Source organism: Cibotium barometz, chromosome 17, assembly GCF_041138505.1.
Source record: "Cibotium barometz isolate CiBa-2024 chromosome 17, ASM4113850v1, whole genome shotgun sequence".
Lineage (NCBI taxonomy): Eukaryota > Viridiplantae > Streptophyta > Polypodiopsida > Cyatheales > Cibotiaceae > Cibotium > Cibotium barometz.
The window spans coordinates 56,834,792-56,860,257 of record NC_141062.1 but is presented as its reverse complement, the minus strand read 5'-3'; the positions used below and the strand labels follow the sequence as shown (position 1 = coordinate 56,860,257).

General features: G+C 37.8%; 1 protein-coding gene across 1 annotated transcript; it reads left to right on the top strand.

The window, feature by feature from the left end:
- Positions 1-13,226: 13,226 nt before the first annotated feature.
- LOC147630214 (copper transport protein ATX1-like) lies at positions 13,227-14,745 on the top strand. The gene is made up of 3 exons (XM_086811847.1): positions 13,227-13,402; positions 13,963-14,038; positions 14,414-14,745. The coding sequence occupies exons 1-3, from the start codon at positions 13,385-13,387 to the stop codon at positions 14,554-14,556; spliced, it is 237 nt and encodes a 78-aa protein (XP_086667973.1). The 5' UTR covers positions 13,227-13,384; the 3' UTR covers positions 14,557-14,745.
- Positions 14,746-25,466: the final 10,721 nt, after the last annotated feature.

Sequence of the window (25,466 nt, the reverse complement as noted above, 5' to 3'; positions counted from 1 at the left end):
GTTATAGAGCACAAAACAATTAGGCATTGAACACAGAAAACAAAGACTACTTATTGAATCTTACTATTTGTCTTAGATCTTGTACTTTCATTGTGGTGATGTAGCATTATGTCTGTGTGCATATAAACATGATACACAAGGTCCTCGATTACACCGTTTGGCATAACTCCATAATCCTACCTTTCCAATGCTTGTTAGGATCACCAATGTCTTTTTGTTTTACTGCTCCTCAAGTACTGGGTCTCATTGTGATCCAATCTGACTTCCTAAACCGTTGAGGTAACCAACTACCATCAGCATCCTTCTTGTTGAAAAGCTCCACACTTTCAATGTCACAGTTTGTTTTCTCCTAGAGATCATCTACAAAGGGAAAAGAGAACATTATTACCATTTCATTGAGCAACAACAATCTAAATAACGAAAATAAAACTTTAAAGAAATGTTGTGAACCTTGCACTCCATTTTCCTTCTAGTCGAGTTGACAAAAAGCCCCCTAAGTTTTCACAAATGACATACATCATGGTCAAGAAAATTAACAAACATAACAAACCAAATAAAAATCATGATTAGCAAACATAGCTTAATGAAGTTTACCATACTATTAAGATGGAATAAAAAAAGAGATTGAGAGAAGAAGAAGAGATGAAGTAGATATGGCAAAAATAAGTGACGTTGTAAGAGAGGCAGGAAACAAAGAGAACTAAGTTCAACTTGTGGAGAAAGGCTTCAATCAGACTAGATTTCAATCAGTCTGACCTTTTTTCCTAATATTCCTTCTAACATACATTTTGGTAGGTGGTATTCAGGCGGCCTGACATTCTTCTATTTTTGAGTTTTATGCCAATATATTTTATTCCTCTTTTTTGAGCTCAAAATTTTGGGGACCACTCTGACAAAAAAGATCCATGTTACATGGATCTAGAATCCAAGCACTCTCATTGGCTAGCCTTATATTATTTTAATGGCTCTAAAAGGGCCCATTTGGAGCCTGAATTTTTCCTAATACAGTGAACTTTGCCAATACTGCCAATAATCAATCATCCACTTTCTTATCCAGCTTTTGGATAATCTTCTTTTGGTTCTAGGGAGCTTTGAATATGAATGCAAATTTTTATCCAAGTCTTCATGTGAAGTGTCCCTCCACTTCATGTGGTCCAAATCTCAAGAATGTGTATCTTGCTTGTACTTTCCCTTCTTAGGAGACTTTTCTTATGAAACTACATTTAGAACGCCTAGTGGCCTCCACTATTGCATCAAAACCACCCACTATAAGGTCCATTAAGGTAAGAACTTATTTTAACTTTTTGTGCAATCCGCGACGAAAACACTCCCATTAAGGCTTTAGTTGGTGGGGCTGATCTGTGTTATCTACCCTACTTCGGAGAGTGCGGAACCTAACTGTATCCTAGCTACATGACCTTCTATTGGTGGTAAACTCTTCTACTCTAGATGATGCAGCTTATCTAGAACCTATGAGGATGTCTTGTCTTTTAGAAAGTGATGAAGACATCTCACACATTCTCAAAAGTTTAAAAATGATTATGGGCATATTGAGCATGCCAATTGGTTGCCTGGCCATCAAAGGTGGTATTCCACTTCGTGAAATTAGAGGCAAAAGTGGTATTCTATTAGCATGCCAGATATTCTGAAAGTTGGCGACGTGGGTATCTAGATCCTCCTCCTTTTTGTGAACTTTGGATACTTTTGAAGGAAAAAACTAAGGGAAGGAATGCACCCACTTTGTGTCAATTGACTTGCTAGCAAGCAACTCTACCAAATCCCATGTGTTGTTTTTGTGGATAGAATTCATCTCATTTTGCATGCTCATCCTCATGAGCCTCTTCAAATGAATCTAGCTCATCTGCATCACAAAGTGTACTCATGCAAGCAACATCTACATGTTCTCTTCCATTACGTGAGCCCGTGTCCTACTACCAAGTGGAACTGAAAGTTTTCTCTCCTGTAAGGTACAGGAGCAACCAACGAGGTACAACTCTAGCCTCTTTCGTTTGCTATCTGCTCTTCCTCCATTGCTTCCTCTACATTTAGAGGTGTAATGAGCTCATTTATGGGATAATTTTGAGCACCCAGATGTTGTCCATTAGGCAAAGTTGATGGCTAATCTGTTGTGCCATCAATTCCTAATGGGAGAATTCCTTCAAATATGTTATGTGGGCCTAAAGGTGGCTGTCCAAAAAATTCAGCCAATGGCTGGTCTGAAATTTTAGCAAACACATCTCTGCTATCCAAAATCTTTTGTGTGTAAGGATTAAAGAGATAGTGGCCTTTACTTCCACTACAATGGAAATCCCAAACCCACTACACCACACTCACTACACCACACTCACTAGCTCAAGGCTATCCAAGTGAAGAGAGCTTACCTTTCACGTGTTGATGGAAACCTAGTTGCTTACTCGTCATCTTGTATAGAAGAGGAAACCACAAAGATGCTGGCTAGCACTTGAGAAGACCCGCCTCTCGTTGTCACCACAAGAGTTGTCCATGTAGAGCTTTGAACTCCCAAGTGTTATAAGATCATTCTCCACCGTGTAAGATAATATCCTCTCTCTCTCTCTCTCTCTCTCTCTCTCTCTCTCTCTCTCTCTCTCTCTCTCACTCACACACTCTCACTAGCATATAAGCACTACCAAAAAGGCAAGAGGAAAGGGTAGAGAGCTAGAGAACAAGGAGCAATAGCACACTCTCACAATAGCCCCCCCCCCCTCTCTCTCTCTTTCACTCACTCACACACTCTCACTAGCATACGAGCACTACCAAAAAGGTAAGTGGAAAGGGTAGAGAGCTAGAGAACAAGGAGAAAGAGCATGCTCTCAATCAACACTCAAGGGAACGTCCCTCTGTCATTAGAGAAATTCACTTATATAAAAGAGATTTATAAGTTTGGGCATCCACACCCAATAACTCATTGGGCGCCCACTTATTGTTTTATCTAGGTTAGTCTAAGCACACATTGATGCCAGCTCTTTCACTTCGCTTAGTCATTCCCCCTTGAGTATGCAATTTTACAGGAAATACAATGATTGAAACAAGTTATTAATTCCCATGTTTAGGCGGACAACACATAAGTGAGGGTGGTGGACAAGGATCTTTTAGGTGGGTTCCCATTATGTGTGTATATCCTTTAGCGGCTCTACACTATTTGTGCATGCTCTTGGCTTGTTGTATATATCTCATCTCCACTTGTGACCAACACACACTTCCACTAAGCTTGTTGTCTCATAGATGTAGGTGTGTGTGTTGTTGATGCATGTCGGTGGTCCTTGTTAATCTCGAGTTAATATTTAGGGTGTATAAAATATATATTTGAGTGAAATTTTTTAGTGTGTACAAAATATAAATTTGAGGGGTTAAAAGTGTGACCATTTATTTAAATGGTTTGAAAGGTTTAGGGTGTACAAGTGAAAATTTATAGTTAAACTTAAAATTATAAATAAATCTTCTATAGCCAATAATTAGATTTCATAAATTGAAGTGTAAATATTTATTCTATATATCTTATTTATCGATTTAATGTTCTTTTACATACATAGATGAAATGGTTTTAAGAAATTTTTCATATTAATGGAAAGTGAACATTGGAGAATATTGTTCGTATTATAATATTATTCTTTAACAGTAAAAGGATAGTGGGGATTATGTTGTCAAATGTGATACATTGGAGAATATTATTCTTATTATAATATTGTTATTTAACAGAATGAAAAGCCAAGATTGTCTTGTCAAACGTTCTTGGAAAGTGAAGGATAAAGATGTTGGTACCATTGCTTCAAAGTCTCAACGTAGTGGAATGAGGCATCGTAGGAGGAATTCATTGTATGATCAAGCAATCTTGCGTGCATATAAACGTGTTATTTTTCCAAGAGTATGAAAAGTTAAAAGGTCAACAAATTGCATTTCATGCATTGAAAAGATGATGAAGGACAAGGTTATCCCAACTTGAGAGAGCTTAGTTCTTTTGATCTCAACAATATGAAGTCTTGTATATCTAATGTGGAGGGTATATTGGGTGACCTTGGAAAAACCACTTGACAAATGAATGTGGTGAACATAGCACAATGAGAGATTCACTTGTTACTATTGACAATCATCTCATGAAAGAGATTGTTGAAGGCATGTATATACCAATACCGACAATCCTCTCATCAAAGGGATTGTTGAAGACATGTATACTAATACATGTTTTGATTCGTCAGAGGAAGGGGAACTTTTTAGTGTTGGTTGTTATAAGAAAATAATTGCTATTGTAAAGGAGCAACAAGATAAGTTAGGAGGTCATTAAGAGGAACTAGGGACAGAAATAGCAAGTCTTAAAGTGTCTTTGAATAGAACTCAAGCTTTAATCACAAAAATGAATTATAAATTAGAGGCGTGTAGTACGTAAATGTTATTTCTAATTATTTATTTGTATCAATAGTCATGAGACACATAAATGATTTTTCTAATTAACTTTTTCAATCGGTGATGATATTACCTTTTTCTATCAGTGTGATATTACCTTTTATACCTTTGGTCTCTTTAACAATAGAAATTATGATTAGAGAGAGAGAGAGAGAGAGAGAGAGAGAGAGAGAGAGAGAGAGAGAGAGAGAGAGAGAGAGAGAGAGAGAGAGAGAGAGCATAAAACTTTGATAGTTGAAAGTATGCAAAAATAGATGTTTCAAATGCTCAAAGAAATATCGATGTTCCTTTATACAAGAAACAATTGTGGATAATAATGGTCCTTGTTGCAAGGCCTTAATCCAAATTGTGTCTGTATGAGTGAGGGGAAATGATAAAAAAAAATATCCCTCTTCCTTTATTCAAGAAACAACTGGATAATAATGGTTATCATGTTTACATGAGGCAAAATGAAAGAGAATTGTTAGAGTGAATAATTTTAATATTAATTATAGATGGGTTGTTCCATATAACACTGTTTTGTCAAAAAGGTATGATGCACATATAAATGTAGAAATTTTATCTACATTATCTACACTCAAGTATCTTTACAAGTATATGTACAAGGGCTATGATGGAGAAAATGTAAGTTCAATTAGGTTTGGATGGTTCTGGCAAAAAAATCATTGACGAAATTGAAAGGTATCTAGATGCATGCTATATCCCTGTGTAAGAGGCTTGCTAGAGACTATTTAAGTTCTACGTACATGACGAGAGAAATTAGATGTGCAACATTGGTTGCATGTGTGTACACCTGAAGGTCAAAATGTCATATTTTGTGAAATGGACTATTCATCAAGCTGAGATTTGAGACAATCACACGAATTAATACAAGATTAAGGAGATAATCTCGTACAGACTACCATGATGCCTAAGTGAGTTAACCTCCCACCAAGAGGACGGAAATAGCCTTCCATAAGCCAAAGTGAGAAAGCCATGAGGCTCTTAAAGTTAAAATGACCAAATATCATAATATGTCCAAAGGATACAATAGTGGTCCATGAGCCCCTTTTTATACTTGAGCCTGTGACCATGGTCCTAGACCTAATCTAAATTTGTTGCTTCATTACAAACCATCCCCTCCTATAATTACGTCCTCCTCAAAATCAAAGGATGATCATGCAAAAATCAAACATATACAAAAGGCTATGTATGGAAGCCAAAAATCATGACATAAGCCACTGTCATGGAAGACCCAAATACCATAACATTAGTATGAAACCTAGGGTCAAATGGAAATGATGAGGCCTCCCTCAATGATGAAGCTAAGCAATCTTCCACTTGGATCAAAGGGGAAGTGTAAGAGACCATTGTCAATGATGAAAGTAGCTGAATATCCCCTAGGGCCAAATGGAAAGTGCAAGAAGCCAATGTTGATGATAAGGCTAGATATGAGTCCTCCTCGGCCAAATGGATAAATGTAGTATGCATCATGGACCCTTATATCCAACGTAGCAATAGTTCTCCGAGGGATAGCTCATAAGTCCATCCTCGCCAACTAAAACATGGAACTAACATCCAAGGTATCCGCCAAATGGAAGCAAAACTCCTAATTGGAATGTTGAATGGTCCATATAGATCAAGACCAAGAGATGCCACAAGTGCATCTAAATGGTATAGCATGTAATCATCTACCGTACATCCCGAGTGGCATATGATGCAGATCCAAAGAAACTAGGGTTGTGCAGACAATCATGGAAGTTGAAGAAACACATCTCAAAGTCGGCATTATGTAGGAACTCATGTGAACCAATGCCTCCATCCACTATAGCATAGCTCGAATCATTTGAGGCATGATCCACTGCATCAATGTGTATATAGGCACGATCCAAAATATGCAACATGCCCTCATGTGTGAAATCCTCACATATGTGTAATCCTCTAAGCAAAAACATGATAAATAGGGACACCATAAGCATCATCATATAGTTTATCCACACATGAGATGAAAGTGGCATCATCCATCAAATAAATGACCATGTCATCCTCACAATCTCTAAAGGCATCATCATGATCATGGTGTGTTTCCATCAATCGTATCCATGTATAACCTATATCCCAAGATAGGTCAACCTCTCTAATCATTGGATCTAGGAAAATGTCTAAATCAAATACAAAGCTCTCTACATCCATATGCACAATCCTACCTCTCCTACAAGTTCTAACCTCAGAAAAATCATCACTACTCTCATGCACTATCCCATAATACTCAAATACATAAACTCTATCCACACAAACACTGCTAGGAATGCTATGAATATTAGGAGTAATGGTCCTATTAGAGATATCTCCACAAATAGAAATCTCCACAAATAGAAATCCTCGAAGAATAGCCTGATGCATCTAACACTAAGAACTCAGGCCACAAATAGAAATCCTCGAAGAAAAGCCTGATGCATCTAACACTAAGAACTCGGGTCTATGTTCATAGGTGTCTCTGTCACTCGTATATGTAGAGTATACTGTAGAGTACACTGCCCTTAAGTGTGCTAATGGATGCATCACTAATCGAATGCACACTATCCTCTAGAATATCACCATGATCAACTAGAGTGTCCCCATGATCCTTAGGAAAGACGATAGGCATACAAGTGTCAATTCCTGGTGGTATGCTAGGTGCCATCTCTACCCTCGAGATCATGCCCGCATGATTTGACTCACACACATCACTATCGCATATATCATCATCATGTGCATATGTGTCAGTGTGGCATCATGTGCACATATATCACTATGATCATGTATAGGCGTGAGCGATACATCAATATCATCGTGCGCACGTGCGTGCGTGCATGCACGTGTGTGTGTGTGTGTGTGTAATACAACATCATCATCCTCATCATCCCTGCCACAATACAATGAATGAATTGGTCTAGGTAAATGAGAACCAATGAGATAATGGATAGTCAATGTCGTGGGTGAGTCGTAGAAGCTATTGAGGCCCATGCGAACACCACTGCGATAGCGACAAAAGCGTAAGCATGCTAGATACGCATCCTCCAATTATCCAAACGTGTCATGCCATAACTCACCAAATGTATCCTATAAATAGCCACCATGATCATCATCACCCATATAATCATCCATAGCCGTATATCATGAACTCATCGGTCATTATCCTCAGCGCACGGAATGATATGGATCAAACCCATACTTACACGCGTACCACTCCTCCCAAAAGTGCTGGTATGTGCAAAGAGTCCCAAATTGGAATTCCAAGTAGACACCATAGCTCCTCATATGATCCCATATACAAAAGAATGTAAGGATGTATACATGTACATAGCCATGTGCTCATCAAAATAGTATGATAAGCATGATTACGCATCCGAACTAAACATCTGATAATCATGATAGGCACATAGCTCACCTATAAGGCATACATACACAATGTTGCACCTTGATGTTATACGAACATTCAAAATGCCCAAAGTGTGAGACACGGGTGAAAAACCACCAATAAGGCCTAATGTGTGTATACAAACTTTGTAAAATCCCCCAAATGTGTGAACAAGCCCACAAATGTTTTTTTTCATCCTCACATCGACCGGCAAGCATTGGACCGGCAAGCATTGGAGTCAGGAGGCTGGTATAGTCGACCTTGGAAGAGCTGGCTGGAAGAGCTGGCCCAAGGAGAGGTTCAGATGGTGGTCACAAGGGGAGTACTACACCTCTTTGATGAAGGAGGCATTTCTGTTGAAGGCTAGGCTAAAAATGAACCCATCATTACCGACCTGCACTGTGGTGTCTTTGCAAGGGCTGGTCACTGTATAATTGAGAGAGAGCGATGAAGCTTGACTAGTGATCTACTAAGTGTTCTCTCTATAGCTATGGAGGTTGCAAAGAAGCTTGTGTTGAACTTGGCTATGAAGGCTATGAAGGCTATGAAGGCCACTCTGTTTCCCCCCCACACAGCACAGTGAAGAAGCACCATGGTCATGTATGTTGAATTTCACTCAGTCTAGCAGCACCTACCAGAAGGCTGTAGATCTTGTCGATGAAGCATGTGCATTGAATTGGCACATACATAGTATTGGCCAAGATTGCCTCTAAATGTTGATGCTACTTGTAGGATCTAGGGCTAATGCATCACATTGGTAAGATCAAATTAGTTGATCTCAACTATGTGTAAATCAACACTAAGAGATGAGGTGTTAACATGTCAGAGAAACTTCCATTGATTCTCTTCCTGAAGACCTCTTGATAAATCATGGTGGCCTTGAACTCAATAGCCACATCACTAGTATGTTTTGTCATTCATAATTTCACTTTGCCTAGTGGTAGAATAGTATCCCAAAAATAGCCTAAAACTCTAAAATGACTTGCAGAAGTCTTGCATTAGGTAGATTTGCATCATGTGTTTGCGGGTTAGAGAACCATGTGGTGTATGGTGCACACTGGCTCACTCCAGTGGACTGGGTCTTAATGAGTAATACCACAAAATGGCATGATATCTGGACATTTATGAATGATTCATTCACTAATGAAATTATTCTTCAAATTATAAATTGGACTATGATTCTCTAAATTCAAAAGAAATAAGGAACTTTTGATACCAACACTACTCATTCCCATAAGCCTAATGTGATAGAAAGATATCAATATAGTCACATGAGTTCCATATGAACTACATTTGCATCATGTGTTTGCGGGTTAGAGAACCATGTGGTGTATGGTGCACACTGGCTCACTCTAGTGGACTGGGTCTTAATGAGTAATACCACAAAATGGCATGATATCTGGACATTTATGAATGATTCATAAACTAATGAAATTATTCTTCAAATTATAAATTGGACTATGATTCTCTAAATTCAAAAGAAATAAGGAACTTTTGATACCAACACTACTCATTCCCGTAAGCCTAATGTGATAGAAAGATATCAATATAGTCACAGGGTATTTGCAGTAGACTTGAGTTCCATGTGCACTTCTCTCTCTTTTGATGATAGACGCACCACATGCTTGTATTTTTTTCACTTGCGAGTCTTTAAGGTGTAGATAATCCTGTCTAACATCGCTTACAACACCAACATCTTTTAGTCCATGTAAGGATACATGATTTAAGGCAATCCACATATCCCCATCCCCAATAGCTAACTCTCTGGAGGAATTATTTGCATTCACAAGCTTCTTTCCATTATAATGATGTCCATACACACCATCACTGGTTTTTCTTGCTAAAAAGTTTCAACCACTACAAGGTATTATAAAGCAAATGCGCTTCTTAACCATGTGGTCATCTATTATTAACTTCATCTATTCTCGCCATCAGATTATTGGACCAATATTACATGCAAGATGAGAGCTCCAAAAAATTCCCACTTCTTTCCATTGGACCACATAGTCATCTATTATAAAGTAGATGCCCTTCTTAACCATGTAGTCTTTTATTATTAACTTCTTCTATTTTCACCACCATCAGATTATTAGACCAATATTAAATGTAAGATGAGAGCTCCAAAACATTCCCACTTCTTTCCATTTCTCTTGAATTAAACTTGCATCAAAATTATTGCAATTTGTATGACCCACAAATGCCAGCAATCGTGCAGCTTCTCATGGAGAGTGTTTTATAGTAAGCACTCTTCCATAGTATCTAATGACATAGTTTTGGAAAACATTGACAATAGTCTCATATCCTCTACTTGCCTTGCCATCTTTGATCATATGCAAGATGAGATACATTGATGATTCTTACCCTCAAACCACAAAAGACAATAAGAGCATCTTCCTTTGCATGCCACCTAGAAGGTAATAAAAAGAAACCATTTTTTATGTAGTGCGACTATGATATATGCACCTATATCTATAAAAAGGAAAAAAACATATCTAAATAGATTATATAAAAACTACTAATAAGAAAGAGTGTAGAAGTTTTATAATATTGCACTTTATTATTATATCATCCTCCACAATGATGAAAATAAATATTTAAAGAAATTTCATGCCTTTTTTTCGTTAGCATAGATACTTGACGTCTTCAAGGACATATTTATGCAGACAAGGACAAAACTTGATAGCCTTTCTCTCTTGGTGCTTTGTGGTAGTCATTTAGGACTCACATAAAACTTGTGGGGCAGTCGTTGAGGGCTCACATAAAAATTATCACTCAAAAAATCATGTAGCTAGGACCACCCCACATTTTCACCATGTCAAACATTCCTTTTGATTTCTATTTATATTTATGAGCTTTTTCTAGTGGTATTTTGAGCAACATCTTGCAAAAAATTATAGAAAGCAATTTTGCCTCTAAATTTTCCATGATAATATGCTTCAATTATACTATTGCAAAATCTATGAACATCCTTTTAATGTGAGCTTTCTATAATTGCCTCATGTAAGGATCTTACTCTTACTGTTTAGAGTAAATATATGCGCGCGTTATGTAGCCCACCATAATTTTATAGGCATTTCATGCATTGCTACTTTGAAATTTGTAAGCTCCTTTTAAATTAATTCTTGTGTGGGATAATCTAATCTTCTTCTATGGCCTGCTCCTCTCTCTCCTTGCTTTGATATAGTAAGCTTTTCTCTATAGCTCTTGTTTGAAAATCATCACACTTAGAAATATCCTTGAAAAAATCACATGTGAAACTGAGAAAAATTTGTCCATTTTTTAAAACTCATAAGTATTTCAAGTGTCAAAAGCATCCTTCTATATTCTTGATACTCGGTTGCCAAGTATTCCAAGTGTCAGAAGCATCCTTTTATGAGATATTCATTGATCCCATCATTGACTTTCCATTTTGTAAAGGCCGAATAAACTACTTCTTTCCAATATTTTGATTAAGTAAAAGATCATTAACATTTCATTCCAATAACCCCAAACATTATATTGATAAAGAATTTAAATTACAAGTAGAAAATGAGAATGGATGAAGACGATGTGATGAGTGTAATATGATGTGATGATGTGATTGGATGAGAATGGATGAAGACGATGGGAATACATATGACTAGATGTGGAATAAGCAATGTGAATTGATGTAGAAGAATGTGGAATAACGAGAAATGATGTGGAACAATGTGGAAAGATGAGAGTTCGCTAGAAACTGTATTTATGAAACTTGTTTTTAAATGACTGTTTTATGTCAAGAATACTGGGGAAGCATTTTGACCATCTTGTAAATGAGATCGTGGAGACCTAAGTGATAAAGTTGCAACAACAGCTGACGGAGTCAATGGAGGACGTCTCGCGTAGCAAGGTCAGCCGAGATCTTGACCAGCCTCGGTTCGATTTAAATGGTGAGCTTCCGGTACGGTGGATGAGGAACTAAGGAAGCGGCCTATGAGTAAAGCGCTAGGTGACCTGTAAAGGAGCCTAAAGCGTTCTGGGTCACCGCGAAGATACCCACCTGTGCGTCAGGGAAGAAAATGGAACAAGGTGTTAGAGTTGTTTTTCTGAACTCGGGCATGGATCTGGTTGATTGGCCTTGCTGGTCCTCAACGGATGAGTCCATGGCTCTTTTATGTGGATCTGTTGGTTGATCTTGTTGATCTTCAACAGAGAGTCCATCGAAATTTTTCTTATGTGATTATATTTTCGAGTACTATGAGCTAGGAACTATTAAAAAGGCCCCTGAGTGAACAGGTGGTGAGCGTTCTGGTTACCAATGATGCCATAGGTACACCGATGAAGAAATGATTGTAAATTGGAATTCAAGCTAGATATTTTGGAGGATTATGATCCGTGATACTATGGTTTCATTAAAAGGTTGTCCCTGGTACCCGGGGCAAAACATAACCAAATTTCTAAATGGATCCTATTACTACAGTGATTGGGCGGTTGGCTAACCCATGGGATTGGATGGGGTTAGGCTGGGCTGATGGATCCCTAAAATGAGATTCAATTCTGTTAAGTTACGATAGTTGAAGTAAATCCTGGATAGTCCTTGTTCTATGGAAAAGAGTCAACGGATGTGCCTCTTGACGAGGAAAAAAGCGTTGGTCTTTATGATCCAAGTGCAAGTCTCTTCCCTTGATCGGACCATGTGACTTATAGGTTCGGTCGGATCAGTTTGGTTAGTTAAGGCTCTTGACTACGTTAGTATAGATTTTCCTGGAGGAATCACCCGTGCTTTCTGGGCGAGGGAAGTTCTTTCGAGTTCGGTTTTGGAAGAACCGAGGGATTAGTCTCTCGTCCGAATATCCGTGGGGTGGGCGAGGCCCCGAGTGAGAGGCTCTGCCCTGCGCAAGAATTTTTTCATTTCATGTCTACACCTATGGTTCGGAGTAATGTGAGGGAAAGCTCGTACATCACATGGCAGCCATGTGGCAATTTGTAAAGTAATTTTGGTAATATATCTTCTATTACGAGAGAGAGAGAGAGAGAGAGAGAGAGAGAGAGAGAGGACTTGATGCCTGCGAAGAGCTCTAGAGAGAGATATGAGAGATGCATTGTTTTTCCATTTATTTGTGTAAACAAGAGAGATAGCGAACATCAGAGAGACTTTTTTTTCCATTTATTTGTGTAAACTAGAGAGAGAGAGAGAGAGAGAGAGAGAGAGAGAGAGAGAGAGAGAGATGCTTGATGCCTACAAAGAGAGACATCGGCCTCGTGCAAGAGAGAGAAACATATACACCTTAGCTTACGGGGCATCAATTAATTAATATGCATATAGAGTGAATAGGGGGGGCTTACAACAATGAGTGGGAAAAAAAGAAAATCAAACAATGAGTGGGAAAAAAAGAAAATCAATTAATTAATGAGAGGAAGAGGGTCGTGACTCGTGGTTATAGTTTGTTCTTTGTCTAGATAACGTGATATTGTAAGGCACAATTGTGCATTCGAATCTATGATTTATTTATTAAAGAAAATCGGCAACGTAAGTGGGTCGGCGTTGACAGGAAACGTGCCTCCTATTAATCCTTTTCATCATCCCCTACGCTACCTACCGGCGCAAGAAAGAAGCAGGAGAGAGCCATGGCGACCCCCAGCCAGGTATTCTCCCGTCCCTGGGGCGAATGGTTTCCTTTTATTTCACAGAACTGGGTGAATCGCCCTTAGCTTCCCTCTAGATTTGCCTTCAAATCCCTCTTCAGATCTTGCCGTTTATCTGCGCAAAATCGTCTATGGATACTTTATTTTATTTCTCAGTTCTGAGTTTACAGTGGTATGCGTTCGTATGCATTTTAGAATTATGAATGTTTTTATGTGCTACATGGGAAGAAGGGTTTGCTATTACACTTACATGTGATCTTATGTGTGTGTGTGTGTGTGTGTGTGTGTGTGTAAAAACGGTCGTGATCTATATACACATGCATTTGGATGCTTTATGTATGCCCGTGTATGTCCACGTATGTGTATCAATGCATCAGGTTTTGTTATCATCGCTATGGATGCAACAGTTTTTGAAAACATGTGTATGGATGCAGTATCTATGCATTTGTGCCCATGCACATAGCAATACCAACTTAAATATCAAAGATCCAAGACTGATAAATTCATATTATTTTTACGGAATAAAATCTCTGCATTATCTTAGTTTTCGTTATTTTCAGACTGTGGAACTGAAAGTGGCAATGAGCTGCCAAGGCTGCGTTGGAGCTGTGAAGAGAGTTCTGGGAAAAATGGATGGTATTACTTTTTGGTTTTTCACATGAGCTTAACTAGGGTTAATAGTATCAGACCTTGCTGTTTTTCTATTCTCTTTGAAGGCTAATGCCTGCTGCAAAAACTGCAATTCAGTAGTTTCCTTAATGTAAAGGTTGTTACAAGAGTTGTCAGTTTGAAGGTTAATGGCCTGCTGCAAAAACTGCAATTCAGTAGTTTCCTTAATGTGAAGGCTGTTATAAAAGTTGTCATTTTGAAGGTTAATGGTCTGCTGCAAAAACTGCAATTCAGTAGTTTCCTTAGGTTGTTATAAGAGTTGTCGTTTTGTGCTTAAAATACTGCAGTTTTTGCTTTCTGCACAAATCGTGTTAGTGAGGAACGAATGATTTCTTCTTACAGGTGTAGAGACGTACGACATAGACTTGACTGCACAGAAGGTCACTGTCAAAGGGAACGTAAAGCCGGAGGATGTTCTCTCCACTGTTTCCAAGACAGGGAAGGCCACTTCATTCTGGCCAAATGAGGAAAAGGCAGCAGCTTAGGAATAAAGAGCTGATTTTTTGTTGTTGTACATGACAAATTATTGAAATTTACAATCATATTTCATATGTAATGCTATGGCATGATGGATAAGCATCCCACTCTGCTGACCAGAACTAGTGATGAATTGGACTGGAAATAATGCAGTCTGTTATGGCTGTCAAGTATATCTGTATTGATAACTTTGTTTAGTATGGTTCATGCTTTTCGTGGTAGGTAGGGGTGTGTGTGCATGCGTGTGTGCGTGTGCGTGTGTATACTTATGTATATATGTATGTATGCACACACACACACACACACACACACACATCTATGTGTGTGTGTGTGTGTACATATATATAAATAGAGAGAGAGACATCTATGTGTGTGTGTGTGTGTACATATATATAAATAGAGAGAGAGAGATCTTTGTCTGATTTTAGGCTGTGTATTCGGGGAAATGATCTTTAACACTCAGCACATTCCTTTCCCTTTCTGAATCACCAGAAAGCTTTTTGCATCATGTCCAGGGGTTGTTGATTAGAAGCACGTTGTAGTCTCTTGTTCACATGTTTTGTTCACATGTTGATGATCATGGACTTTGGCTTAAAAAGCAATGACTTGGGAGACTGCAGACATGAATAACATCTCTGTCTAGAAGATTGCAGGAGTTGAAATCTTTAGGAGGGTAGTCAGAATCTACCAAGGGACTGATTTATGAGGTAGGTTGGCCTCTAGATGGGACTAATTCTTAACATGACACTTGTGCTGAGTGTTGTGATTATGGAACATGGTACTTGTGTAGTGCTGTGTGCATTAGGTGAATTAGGCTCGGGTTTGCTAAACCCGAGTGTGGGATGTGGGAGTGCTTCCTCTTGCATGTGAGGGTCAAAGTTCAGGATTTCTAGGCTTCTTGAATGCTGCATACTTAGAACTGCACCGTATGGACTGCCCATCCATGTACTCCATGTTTTTAACAGCAACACTGCAGATGTGGTCTTCATCCATTTCTGCTGTATGTGAATGCTGTCCTTCATGCATTGCTCCTGCACATTACCAAGTGTAAATGCGTGTTGTGTCCTAGATAGGCTTGAATAGGATGTTGTGTGTAACTGAAGGTTGTGTGTATGGCTTGCAAGCCCCTTGCACACACGTATGTATACACGTGCACACACACACACTCTCTCTCTTTCTCTCTTTTTCTCTCTCTACTCATGGTTCTCATTTGGCTGTGCATGAAGGTACATTTGTTGAAGAGATGGTGCCTGCCATTATCTTGTCAATGACTTGCTGCATTCCTTGCTCTAAAAACACTGTATGTGCTCTTTATTTCATACCATTGCAAAGGTGCTGTTTATAGCAATGTGAAATCTTGGTATCTAAACCTAGTGTTTCTACTATTCACATGGTGTATCAAATCCTGAATCTGCTGTGATCAACTCATGGTGCTATTTATACCAATGCGATACTCTTACACACACACACACACACACACACACACACACATGAGAACATAAGAAAAATAATTGATGGACTCTAGACCAGCGAGTTGAAGAAAAGGTTTAATGCGGTTGTGTATCCCTTGATGAAGATCATCGCACAAGATTAAGTGGCTACAACAAGATTATGATGAAGTCCAAGCCGAGTGTACACATATGAGCTAGTTGAAGAAGAGCTTAATAGGGTCATGTATCTCTTAATAAAGATTGACGTACAATTTATTGGCTAATATATATGAGATTATGAGAAACTAAAGAGGACATTAGCATTCTAGATCATACTACTCTATCAACCCACTATGGTTGGTGGTGGTGATTATAGAAGCCATCATTTAGTGAGGGTCATGAAAAGTTACTCTCGAGTTGAAAAGGTTATTGTTTGTTGTCATATTAAGCTCAACTAGTGTGGATATGGATGACATGTTAAGATAACTTTGTGACTGGCATGGTTCGTGAGATTATGATTAATATGTTGTCAATGGTTTATAGGTGGTATGGCAGTCACTTTGGTTTACTAGAGTTATAGCATAGTTATAGTGCCGGCTCATATGATCGGGTTGGACCATGTATATTGAATAGTAGAGTACTTTTTTTTAGAGTATATACTTTTATCTTCGTGTTATTGAAGAAGAAAGAAGAAAATTCATTGTTTACTCATGTGTGCATGTGAAGAAGATTGATTGCAAGGAGTCCAAGCTTATCCTCTTTCTCGCACTCTTCTCATGGTATCAATGCATTGGTTTACGTAACAAGCTCAAGAGGCAAGCAAAGGAAGCGGTACACGAGTAAGGGTAATCCATCTCTTTTCCTTTGGTTCAAAAGAAAATCTTTGTAGTAGGTAGCTACTAGTCAAGGACAGAGATAGTAGGCACATCAAGAGGGGGCACTTTCATATCTTGGGAAGTTCTCTTCGATGAAGTATAGGTGTAATGTATGCTGTGTTGTGTTGAAATATCGAGCTCAACTAGTGTGGATATGGGTGACACGCTAGGATGACAGCTCTGTGAGCTTATGTCACTAGTATGGTTGGTGAGATTCTAGGTGATATGTCACAAGTGATTATAGGCTATGTGACAATCACTTTGGTTCATTAGAGTTATAACATAGTTACAGCAACAACTCAAGTAGTTGGGTTCCACATCTCATCACATCCACATCCACATCCATTTACATCACATCATATCCTTTCACATCTCATCACATCTCATCACATTCACATCCACATCCATTTACATCCCATCCACATCTCATCACATCTACATCCACATCCACATCCACATCCATTTACATCACATCACATCCTTTCACATATCATCACATCTTATTCACATCTCATCACATTCACATCCACATCCATTTATATCACATCACATCCACATCCACATCCACATCCATTTACATTTAGTATTGTTTTCTACTTTCGATACCGATGGGACTTTTCTAAGTTTCTACCAATGGCTTGGCCTAGTTAAAGGTACTTTTTCTCGATGGATATTTTCATATTCTTTCTCAAATTTCTCAAGTGAAATATATTCAATATTCTTCTTTTTGAGTAAAAGATTCATGAGATTTACAAAAATCAATTCTACCCATATTTTTGAATAAAATTAATAATGCTCAAAATTTCACTTTTGATAAATACTTATAATTTGAATTATGCCAAAAATTTCTCATTTATCATTTAATTACTTGGATCTCAAATATAATGAAAATTCATCTTTTTGCATAAAAATAAATTTACCAAAAATTTCTTTTTTATCATTTAATTACTTAGATCTCAAATATAATAAAAATTTTTCTTTTTGCATAAAAATAAATTTATCAAAAATTTCTCTTTTACCATTTAATTACTTGGATCTCAATTATCATGGAAATTTCTCTTTTTGATAAAAATAAATTTATCAAAAATTACTCTTTTCTCACAATCAATTAATTATGCATAATTACAAAAAAAAAATATTTCTCATGAATATGATGAAAATCATTCTTTTTGCATAGGATGTCCAATCCTAGAATATGGTAGGAAATCCTCTTTTAGCATTATGCATAAAAATAAGATATGTATTATTTTCTAAAAATTTTATCATAGCTTCGTTTTGCTATTACTGATAATTCTTAATTTTTTTCTAAAGAATAAAAGCTTGTAATGAAAATATGATAGTAGTTCCTCTTTTATGCTTAAATTTAAACTATGAATTTAAATCATAATTTTGATCATAATCACAAACTTAATTATGATTATCCCATTAGATTAAGCTCATTCCATTATTTCTCTTTTTTTAAATTGATAGGATAATCTATTTCTCATTTAGAATCAATCAAAGTAGTTTTTAACTACTTATAAATAATCTAAAAGAAATAACCATTATTTTGTTAACACGAAATCATAAAAATATAATTTTCTTAATCTCTAGCTTATCAAGTCTAGAGTTTAGCTTTGAATTATGAGACTATCATTTTTGAGAAGCATCCTTTTTCAAGGGATGGCTATTCTTTTAGAGAGAGAGATTTACTTAAAGAAAGCATTACAAATAAGCATAAAGATTAACTTTCTCTTAATTAGACATTAAGACTTTAGAGAAAGCTTGATTTAAATTAAAACAATTATTTAGAAATCTTCTCAAGCTTGAGAGGGGTTGAGAAGAAGAAAGTTATTGAGAAAATTAGAAAAAAATCATAAAATTTGATTTTACCTCCAAGTTTGTCTTGATTCTCTATTAGCAGGCAGTGAAGCCCCCAACCAATCAATTGGTCCACCAAGAGGAGAAGAGAAACTCCAAGAGTTATTGTAGAGAGAGAGAGCTCCAAGCTCCCAAGAGAGAGGAAAATTTAAGGGATAATAAAAAATATGATTATTTTAATATAATACTGGCATGGTATAGCTCCAATATTTTTTTACAAAAGACTAAGGGTCTATTTATAGGTGAGGGAGGCCACTAACAAAGTCCAACTGGGTTCTAGAATTTTCCAAGTTCAGTTTGACTCAATTTGGACAAGTTTTGGACCAGTTTGGCTCCCTTTTTGATTTGGTTTGATCCAGGAGAGAGGAGAGATAAAAATATCACAAATTTTTTGAATTAAAAATCCTTCCACACATGTGAAAGAGGCGTCTACCTCAAGAGTTCCCCTTTCCTTACCAAGGTGTCAAAAATGCATCATTATTCTAAAATATCTCACTTTTTTAGTAATATCTCAAAATTTTTAACTAACAAAACCTTGTACTCAGTCAACTCTTCATCTTATGTGAGCATTTACTAATTTTTGGGTATTTTTAACTAATAAACCTTGTACTCAGTCAACTCTTCATCTTATGTGATCATTTACTCATTTTTGGGTATTTTATTAGTTTTTAACTAATAAACCTTGTACTCAGCCAACTCTTCATCTTATGTGAGCATTTACTCATTTTTGGGTATTTTATTTTATTCTTTTGGATGTATCTCATCCCAACACTTGGATTAATCCAATTGGCCCATTGGAACCTTAATTGGACCATAATCTAAAAATTTCTGAAAATGTAGACCCTTAGGCTAAGGTCCCTTATACACATTTTCAATTAATTCCTAATGCACATTGGAAAGTTCATTTTGAACTTCTGTTTCAGGGGAATCCATTTTAGACACTAGGAGGATTTTTATATCCAAGGATATTTCAATTTTGGATCATCTCTCTCTAGGCCAAAATCGGGTAAAACAAGATCTTTCTTCTATTTTAGAGAGGGGAATAATTACAAGAACAGAAGGGGAGGTTCTTACACCTTTACACCTCAAAAGCTGAAGGGAGGAATCTTACAACCATGCCCTACTTTTATTTATGTTCCATATCCTATTAGCCTTCTCAATGATCTATATTCCACCATCATATGGTACACTTGGTTTGTTGTACACTGGACAATGTCCCGAGGCTTTCGAAATGCCCAATCTAACCAAGGTTGCTGATCCTCCAACTTAGGAATATCACCAAATAGTGTAAGTCTTGCCCTCACCTTCTCCCATAACTGTACATATCCACGTGGAACCCAAAAATATTGACGAATTTTTCGAAAAGACAATAAGCGGCCTTTACGTGGCAACAAAGCATCCATAATTCTTAGTAGTCCCAATTGAGCCATTCTATTAAATTTTGGTCGCTCAACAAGTTTGTTAGGCCACTCCAAAAGTCGTGAAGTAGCCAACACCTCACCTACCATAGAATTCAATTGCAACGGCTTATCTGAAGGTTTCATTTAGTGTGTGGCAACACCTCCTTCCATGAGATCATCAAATGAGAAAGGAGAGGTGAAGCCACCACGCGAACCTGTTGGGAACCATTCACTACATCCCACCATGTACCATTAATCCTGATATTACCATGCACAAGTGCGACCTCCTCTATGAGGGCCTTAGCCATTACCACCCATGGCTCTTGAGATACACACATATCTTGCAATAAAGGCCATCTCCTAGTGACCATATGTAATCTGACATCTAATAGGGCTACCCCTCCACTCCTCTTCGGAGTAGTAACATGCTCCCAAGAAATCCACGTCTGCCCTGGCTTATTTCTTGCTCTTTTCCATATCACAAATCTAATTTACTATCGTATCAGATGCAAAGCTTTGCCCGTCGAATGCAATAAAGGCAAGAAAAAAGATATCATGCTAATCGTAATGGATTGTGCCACTTTGAGCCGAACATTCATAGGCCAACCCTGAGATTTTCAATACACAAACTTATCATTTATCCTTGCAAAAATCCATGCCAACAAAGCCTGTGAAATAACATCAACTCCAATCGGATAACACAAGTGGCGTGTGATGCATTCCCTTTATATGACTTGTCCATTCCATCTCAAACCAAGCAAATCGCTCTCGGTATAGCTTATCAGAGCAGATTTCTGCATATTAATGTATAACCCTAAAGCAAGACCAAAGGTATCCCAAACAGCCATAGCCTTCTGAACATTATCTCTTTGAGCCTTAAGGAACATGAAAGAATCATCTGCCAATGCTTGGCCAACCATCTTCTCTCCACTTGGAAGAGTAAGCCCTACAACTTCACTGTCCTCCACCAGCTTATCCAGTCGAGATAAGATTGGATGTGTAATAATTGCAAACAAGGAGGGCTAAGTGGGCATCCCTACCTGACTGATCTCGTCAAATGAATGGGCTCAATCACCCACCATTAACATAAGCCTAGCCACTGCATGATGATGTTGGCTAATATTATAAATCAAAGAAGACATGTGAGGGCCAAATTCCATAGCCTGCATAAGCTATGAAAGAAAAGACCAACTAACATGATCATAAGCCTTTTCAATATCTAGTTGAATCATAACCACCTCTTGCCTCGAAGCCCTTGCATAATCAATTCCACTTTGTACATTCAACTAACATGATCATTGAAGCCCTTGCATAATCAATTCCACTTTGTACATTCAGTATATTATGCAAAATATTTTGACCTTTAAAAAATCCATATTACCTTGGATGAATCAAAGTAGGAAGAAATCGTTTGCAACCTGTTGGTCAAGACCTTTGCAAATATCTTATAAATGGCCCCCATCAATGTGATTGGTCTCCATTGACGTGGATTAATTGGGGATGAAACTTTAGGCAATAAACATACAAGCCCAATCTTCTCTCTCTCTCTCTCTCTCTCTCTCTCTCTCTCTCTCTCTCTTCGAGGTGGTTTGGAATATTCATGCATTTTCTTCTTCTCTTTTTCCCAATGAACTCTCTAGACCATCAACGTGTCAACCTCAAGGTCCCCACACCCTAAAGTTTTTTTAAAAAATCATCCCTAAGGTTGCCTAAGGTTGTCTCCATTCACCAATCTAATTAATGTAAAAAAAATTTGGGATCCCTATTATCTATTATTGAAAGAAAGGTACAGCTAGATTAACCTAGCTTAGCCTAGATTAATCTTGATTAGCCTCAAAAAAGATGAACATCTAAGGTGTAATGTCATAAAGGTTATAAAGGGATGTCAAAAGGGCATAAAGCATCATAAGAGGTGTCAAAAGGTACAATAGTTGTCCACCAAGTGACTTATATAGCCACTTACCCTAAAATGTGTCCACACTAGCCCATGCCCAAAGCTTATGTACCTGAATCCCAGTATGTACATGTGCTAGTGGAAAATAGCTTTGTTACAAACCATCCCCTCCTACAATGATTTCATCCTCGAAATTGAAGGGTGGTCGTGCACAACAAACACATATAATAAGCTATATACAAAGTCAAAAATTACATCTATAACTAAATGTTAATATCGTAAAAGGACGTATGACCCCTCTCGGATAAAATGGAAAGGAATGTAGAGTAAAGCAAGTAATGCCAATGATGAGACTAACAATGCATCCTCTTGAGTAAAATGTGAAGCCAAGGAGTTGTCTAATTATAGACATGGATCTCGTGCCTCCTGGCTCAAAAGGGTAAGTCGTATCACCCTAACTCACGAGCGTGCAACGACCACCCTAGATCAAATATGAAGTAACGCCACCCCACCGTCACAAGGTGGTCACCAAGGATGCCTACATAGAATAGAAATCCATGAGATATGCCACCAAGATCATGGTCTACATATCCACCAAGGTCAAAGACGAATGTGTCGTGATGGTGTGTCGCATCAATAAACACAAGGCTCTTAAGATGAACTCCAATATAACCAAAGGTGAATGCCCAATAAATTATATCCTCATCAATGCATAGGCATCCACGAGCATCACAAAAGAATGCCTCATAATCCAAGTCAAGGCCTGGACCAAAAACTGATGTATCATCATAGGTATGGTATGCCTCCATCAATGGTGCCTCCATAATCACTGGATCTATGAAAATACCTAAGTTGAATGCAAAGCTCTCAAAATCCATGTTATATGTGTGCTTATTCATGCCTCTCCTACAAGGTCTCACCTCAATGAAGTTATCACTACCCTCATGCACTATACTTGATCTGTCTTTATGTCCTATTGGATGACTGATCCATCCAGATCCTTGGCATATAGGCCGAGGTATGTCATTTTGATTCGACCTGAGGCCTAAGCTCCTCATAATCCATCGTATGCTCATGGATTTTTATAGGGGGTCGGAGCACATGTGCATCGCACATGTGCCCCTAATAATTGAGAGTGATGAAATGATGTCGACGCTGAAGAGAGAAAGGACCATGTGTAACAACGGGTTGGTAGTAGAGCTACTGCATATGCATATGTTGTAGTTAGAATTTTTGGGCAAGTTGCCTCTTCAACCCCATTTTGAGGGAATCTAACCTTCAGCTGGATCCTAGCACCCAATCCATTTGGTGCTAATACTTCTAGTATTTTTGGGAGCAAGGTATGCCTAGTAGTGGGTTGGTAAATCACACCATCTCTACCTCCATTTAAAATTCTCTCATCATAGTCTGTTGACAATCAAGGATCAACCTCTCCTAATGAAAAAACGAGATGCTAATCCTATTCTAATGACAACACAATTAACATGACTAATCTAAGGTAGGTGATACTTAAGTGAAATCATCATGAGTGAGTAGTGCTAATGTTATAGGATTTTTGGTACATGGAGATTTGAATATATCACAAATTAATAAATAAAGAAAATAAACCATAGACACCATAGTATAACTCAAGAGCATAAAAATCAAAGAACATAAAATTAGGTGTAATCCTTCCCTCCCCCTGATGTGTGTGGCTCCTCTCCCACAGCGGTATTTAGATCATGTTTCATAAATTTAGCCCTTGGAGTTATAAATAGCATAGCTTTTTCAAAATTGGGCTTTTACAAAATTGAATCATAGTCCAATGCTTTTTAAAGTATCTTTTCGAAAATAAACCTTGCTTAACATATGTACAATGGGCCAAATCATACACAATTAATTATTTTGCACACATATGCACAATTGGATAATCTTGTTCAATGTTCACCTTGTTGTCCAGAACTTATGATCTCTACTCAAAGAGAGTCCGTAATGGTAGATCATAATTACTTTAGATTCACTCACAAAAATAATAACGACAAATGGTAAACATTATCTAGATTCACTGTCAATTATTTATTGTTATGTGAAACATAATTAATTGGATTCACTCACAATGTCATCACATGCATCGCACGTTGTTAATCCAATTTTGGATTAACAAAGATGCTCTTCCAATTGAGGACATTAATAAGTGTTATGTAAAGGCACTATAAAAGTTATACATTTTGAGGTACTGACCACCCAAGGCCTTAGTTAGTAAGTTTTGGGCGTCCAAGTGTGAATAAGGGTCAGATGTATAAAAGGTAATTTCTCATAATGAAAGAACACAATCCCCCTTCGAGATCTCTTGCTTTGTCTTGTGAGTGAGAATGTACTCTAGTGCATGTTCCTCTTCTATGTATGTGTGTGGGAGAGTGAGAGGTAGATTGCCTCGCGTTGTGGTGAGAGTGACTCTGTAGTGACAGTGTGGATGTGGAGATTGGAGGAGTGAAGCTTCCAAAAGTGAGCTTGGGGAGCCTCAAGGGATGTGAGCTTGAAGCATTGGTAACTATCCAATGATAGTTGTTGTCTATTGCTTCTTTCGATTATGAATGGGAAGAGTTCTCTCTTGAGAGGTGTGGTAGTCCATAATTTTTAGTGCCGTTTGCCGGGGAAACACCATTGTTTCTTCCATCCTCTTAGAGATCCAGCTCCCATTATGCAAGATTCACTATTTTCTTTGCATTTGGAAGGTGCATTGTGAAGAAACTATGTAGATAAGGTATGAGTGGTAGAGAAGGAATTACAATAGTTGTGGAAAATCATGTGTTGGAAGTGTGGGTGAGTACTTGGTAGTACCTAGAGGAAAGTTAAGCTTAGTTTTACTTTAAATTTTGTTGTTTTTCATCACCAATTCCTACAACATGAGCTAGCAATTGGTGACACGCATTGTATTGTTTTTTTCTAAAAATCATGAAAACTATAAAAACAAGGAGTCATTGGTTGTGTTCATGACTTGCATTGCATTCCTAATCCTTGGCACAACCTTTCTGGATCATTTGGATAGGAAAATTACTCTCTAACCATTATTCTGTCCGACGCGCAACTGTAAACACATGAAAGTGTAGGAAACAAACAGTTCACATTGTGAACCATCTACTTCATGGCATGAAACAATTTTCGCAAATCAGCGCTGGGAATCTCGAGATTACCTTACTAAAATTAGGGTGTCTTATCTTGATACATCTAACACAACAAAAAAATCTTATCTCGTGAAATAGCAGCGAATCACTTCACGACATGAGCAACACTCTGTTTCACGGCGTGAAGTGCTATCTATTTCACGACGTGAACTATAGCCTGCTACTTCATGACATGAAATGCCATCTGCTAGTTCATGGAGACTTGCCAGTTCACGGATTAGCAGTTTACAAAATAATATTTCACGGAGTGCTAGTTCATGAATTAAGGGTGGTCCGACCAGCGTGGTAAGAGAGT